The 4,346-nt window shown below is 39.0% G+C and overlaps 1 protein-coding gene across 4 annotated transcripts in view; it reads right to left on the bottom strand.

Annotated features, from left to right (window-relative positions):
* Positions 1–1,463: 1,463 nt before the first annotated feature.
* Positions 1,464–4,346, bottom strand: part of CLK1 (CDC like kinase 1) — a 12,042-nt gene continuing 9,159 nt past the window's right edge. For all 4 annotated transcript variants that reach the window (XM_023510436.1, XM_012802199.1, XM_003785039.3 and 1 more), the window contains 4 exons: positions 3,713–3,795; positions 2,885–2,964; positions 1,954–2,044; positions 1,464–1,843 (listed from right to left, as the gene is read on the bottom strand). In XM_023510436.1, coding sequence (XP_023366204.1) covers positions 1,700–1,843; positions 1,954–2,044; positions 2,885–2,964; positions 3,713–3,795 — 398 coding nt within the window. In that variant the 3' untranslated portion in view covers positions 1,464–1,699. The remainder of the gene's footprint in view (positions 1,844–1,953; positions 2,045–2,884; positions 2,965–3,712; positions 3,796–4,346) is intronic.

Genomic DNA, 4,346 nt, shown 5'->3' with positions numbered 1-4,346 from the left:
CCTCTGGCTAATATAATCCAGCTACATGGAAAGCTCTCCCAGGTTTTTTTGTTGTTGTTGTTCCAGAGGGATTTGCATGAAAAAAAAAGAGAAAACAATTTTTTTTGCATTTTTCTTTTTATTTCTCTAACCTACTTCAGAGAAAGTTTTTCTTCAATTTACTTTTAACTTTCTTAACAGAAAATTAAAAACGTACAAGAAAATAATACAATGAACCTTGATTGATCAACCCAATTTCATCTATTACCATCTTTTCATGGTCAGTCTTTGTCCAAACTTCTTACCTATTTCCCTCAAACCAATGGATTTTGCGGAAGTAAATCTAAGGTTATCATCACCTTTCTGGGAATCTTTTTCTCTTTTATAAAGGGGGCGATTTTTCTCTCTTCTAGGGGAAGCATATAAGCCAGTGGCTGATGGCAAACATTCTTGCCACCATGTAGAGCAGTGACTTCCTACCCCATACAGAATAAAATCTAGTCATTACAATGGTGTACGAGGCCTTACATGATCTGGCCCAGCGGTTCTCAACCTCTGGGTTGCAACTCCTTTATAACAATGAAAATACATCCTGCGTATCAGATATTTACAATTCATAACAGTAGCAAAATTACAGTTATGAAGTAGCAACGAAAATAATTTTATGGTTGGGGGTCACCACAACACGAGGAACTGTATTAAAGGGTCGCAGCATTAGGAGGCAATAGGAAGGTTGAGAACCACTCATCTGGCCCCTGCATGCCTCTGAGGTTCTCACTGTTGCTCTGCTAGAGTGTAGTGGCATCATCACAGCTCACTTTAAGTTCAAACCCCTGGGCTCGAGCCTCCTGCCTCAGCCTCCCGCCTCAGCCTCCCAAATAGCTGGGGCTACCGGGAGCCACAACGCCCAGCTAGTATTTTTAGTGAAGACAGGATGCCTTGCTCTTGCTGATCTTGAACTCCTAAGTTTAAGCAATCTACCCGCTTCACCCTCCCAGTGTGCCAGGATGATAGGTGTGAATCACGGTGTCCAGCCAAAAATTTGCCTTATTACAGACACTTGATAATTCAGAGACTTGGCCACAAATGATTGTTGAAGTTCCATTGATCCTTGGCCGCAAATGATTCTTAAAGCTTCCTGTTCCTTGGCTGCAAATGATTGTTAAAGCTCCATAGTTATCAGTCCTGAAGGAGTACCAGGACCTAGTCACTTGCATAATCCTACTGAAGTGGAGACCAGCAAATAGCAATACTAAACCTGAATCCTTGGCTAACCTGCTAACTGTAGTTTGGTTTCATCACATTAAACTTAGAAAAGGAAGGGATAAGCCCCAATTTTGATAATCCTTAAAATGGAAATAAAGCTAAGTATTTCTAAATACCTAAGAAAACCTACAAAGATAAAAACCTATGTCCATTCTTTATAATAATAGAGGTAGGAAGAAAATGGTGCTAAAAACTAATTATATACATTCATATATAAATTTCATAAGCACAAAGTTTATTCTGAAGAAATCATTTTATAATTACTGAAAAAGAAGTTCATTACTATACTGAGCTATGTACTTAAATCAAATTATCCAAACAAAATAAACATGGCAATGATATAAAAATGTTAAGAAATTTACAAAGCTATACAAAATAACTTAGTATTTTAAAATTAGACTGATACAGTCCACTTTGTAAGATCTCTTCAAGAGAGCTGAACACAATTATAGATCTACTGAGTTTTTCTCATTGAGTCAAAGAAAGGATGCTTTAAAGCTTCTTTGAGAGTAATTCTTTTGACTGGATCATATTCCAACATTTTCTGAATGAGGTCAAAGAGAAGTTCATGTTCAGCATCCTGAGAAAGCATAAATTCCTAAAAGAAAAACAGAAATGCACTCAGTATCATTTAACTATATTTTGTCACAACCATAAAAACAGGAGAAGCTACTGGTTTTGATCATTAAAGCAATACCCCAGACTTACTTTCAGAGGTTTACAGCGCCTTGACACGTATCTGCCAGCAGAACTGTGCTCATCCCAGTCTAATCGATCATGATGGAAATATTTACGTTTCCTAAAAATAAGTCCATATCCATTCATGTTTATAACACAAACTTATAAATAAAGGAAATTTAGAACATCCAGCAAAGGTGAACGATTGCATCAATTACTATCCTTTTACAGATCAAAGACTAATGCTGGTCTAGAAACTTAAAAATGTAACCAAAGGATAGAAATTAGATTATCTCCTTCCATCAACTAATCTGCTGCTTAACTGAAAAAGCATTAGTTTGACTTATACAAGTTTTTTTTTAGAGACAGAGTCTCACTTTATTGCCCTTGATAGAGTGCTGTGGTATCACAGCTCACAGCAACCTCCAACTCCTGGGCCTAGGCAATTCTCTTGCCTCAGCCTCCCAAGTAGCTTGGACTACAGATGCCCACCACAATGCCCGGCAATTTTTTGTTGCAGTTTGGCAGGGGCTGGGTTTGAACCTGCCACCCTCGGTATATGGGGCCAGCGTCTTACCCATTGAGCCACAGGCACTGCCCTTGACTTAACACTTGTTTTATAAAGTTCTTTTTTTTGAGACAGAGTCTCACTTTGTTACCCTGGGTAGAGTGCCATGGCATCATAGCTCACAGCAACTTCAAACTCTTGGACTCAAGTGATTCTTTTGTCTCAGTCTCCTGAGTAGCTGGGACTACAGGTGCTCACCACAACATTTGGCTATTTTTTAGAGACTGGTCTCAAACCTGTGAACTCAGGCAATCCACCCACGTTGGCCTCCCAAAGTGCTAGGATTACAGGCGTGAGCCGCCACACTTAACCTTGTTTTACAAAGTTCTAATCAGAACACATGGCCAAGGCCAAGTAGTAATAAGAACAGCACTAACTCTTCAAAAAACATACCTGGTTTTCTGTATCATGTGTTTTGGTATAGGTCCAAGAATCCTTTCCATCATTGCTAAATGCTCCTTACTATCATGTGTCTAAAATAATAAAAGAAAAACAATTTAACTATCTCTGCATATACATTCTGCTTCATTTTCAATTTAACACAATGGTTAATTTTCTTTTCTTTTTTTTTTAGAGACAGAGTTTTATTTTGTCGTATCACAAAGAAGGTGACCACCAAAAAGGCACAATTTATTGCCAAGTTTATTTATGTATTTATTCTTTTGAGACAGAATCTCATTATGTTGCCCTTAGTAGAGTGACATGGCATCACAGCTCACAGCAACCTCAAACTCTTGGGCTTAAGCAATTCTCTTGCCTCAGCCTCCCAAACAGCTGGGACTACAACTGCCTGCCACAATGCCTGGCTATTTGTGTTGCTGTTGTTGCAGTTGTCATTGTTGTTTAGTAGCCCTAGGCTGGGTTTGAACCTGCCAGCCAAGGTATATGTGGCTGGTGCCCTAGCCACTAAGCTATAGGCGCCGAGCCTATTGCAAGTTACAGCTGATAGCAAAAACTATTCAGGCCTACAGAACAAGTTTGATAATGATTCCTCTAAATGGACAGGCTAAGTGCTTTAAAACTGCTTCAAATAAAATAAATATTAAGAAAAGATACATCATAATTACATCTTTATTTCTTTATGCTTATCTACAATTAATAGCCTCTGATGAAAAATGCTATGTTAAAGGTATACGTATATTTTGAATTAAAGTATTCCTTCACATATGTAAATAGGCCCCTTTCTTGTACAAAAGAATAGAACAGATCATTGTCACTTACTGGAAATACTGTAAACCCAAGATAGTATTCAATAAGAATGCATCCTATACTCCAGACGTCACACGGCTGAGACCACCCTAAGGCTGTAAAATAAAGCAAAATATTAGGGAAAAATCCTCAGTATTTCTTAAACACATTAAAAGTCAGTTAACAATACACTTTAAGACCGTATGCAATATCTGAAGTGGAAGAATCTTAAGGAATCATTTAATCCAAAGTTAAATACAATATAATAGCATTACATTTAAAAAGGCTTTTGAACGGCTTGGTGGCTCATACCTGTAATCCTAGCACTCTGGGAGGCTGAGGTGGGTGGACCACCTGAGTAAGAGTGAAATCCTATCTCTAAAAACAGCTGAGGCTCAGCGCCTGTGGCTCAGTAAGTAGGGCTCTGGCCACATACACCAAGGCTGGTGGGTTCGAGCCTGGCCTGGGCCTGCTAAACAGCAAAGACAACTGCAACCAAAAAAATTGCTGGGCGTTGTGGTGGGTTGCCTATAGTCCCAGCCACTAGGGAGGCTGAGGCAACAGAACAGCTTAAGCCCAAGAGTTTGAGGCTGCTGGGAGCTGTGACGCCATAGCACTCTACCGAGGACAACATAGTCAGACTCTATCTCAAAAAAAAAAAAAAAAA

The sequence above is a fragment of the Otolemur garnettii genome, unplaced genomic scaffold, assembly GCF_000181295.1.
Source record: "Otolemur garnettii isolate 467f Iridium unplaced genomic scaffold, OtoGar3 scaffold00013, whole genome shotgun sequence".
In the NCBI taxonomy this organism is placed as follows: Eukaryota; Metazoa; Chordata; class Mammalia; order Primates; family Galagidae; genus Otolemur; species Otolemur garnettii.
This window is presented reverse-complemented; position numbering and strand designations above follow the sequence as displayed.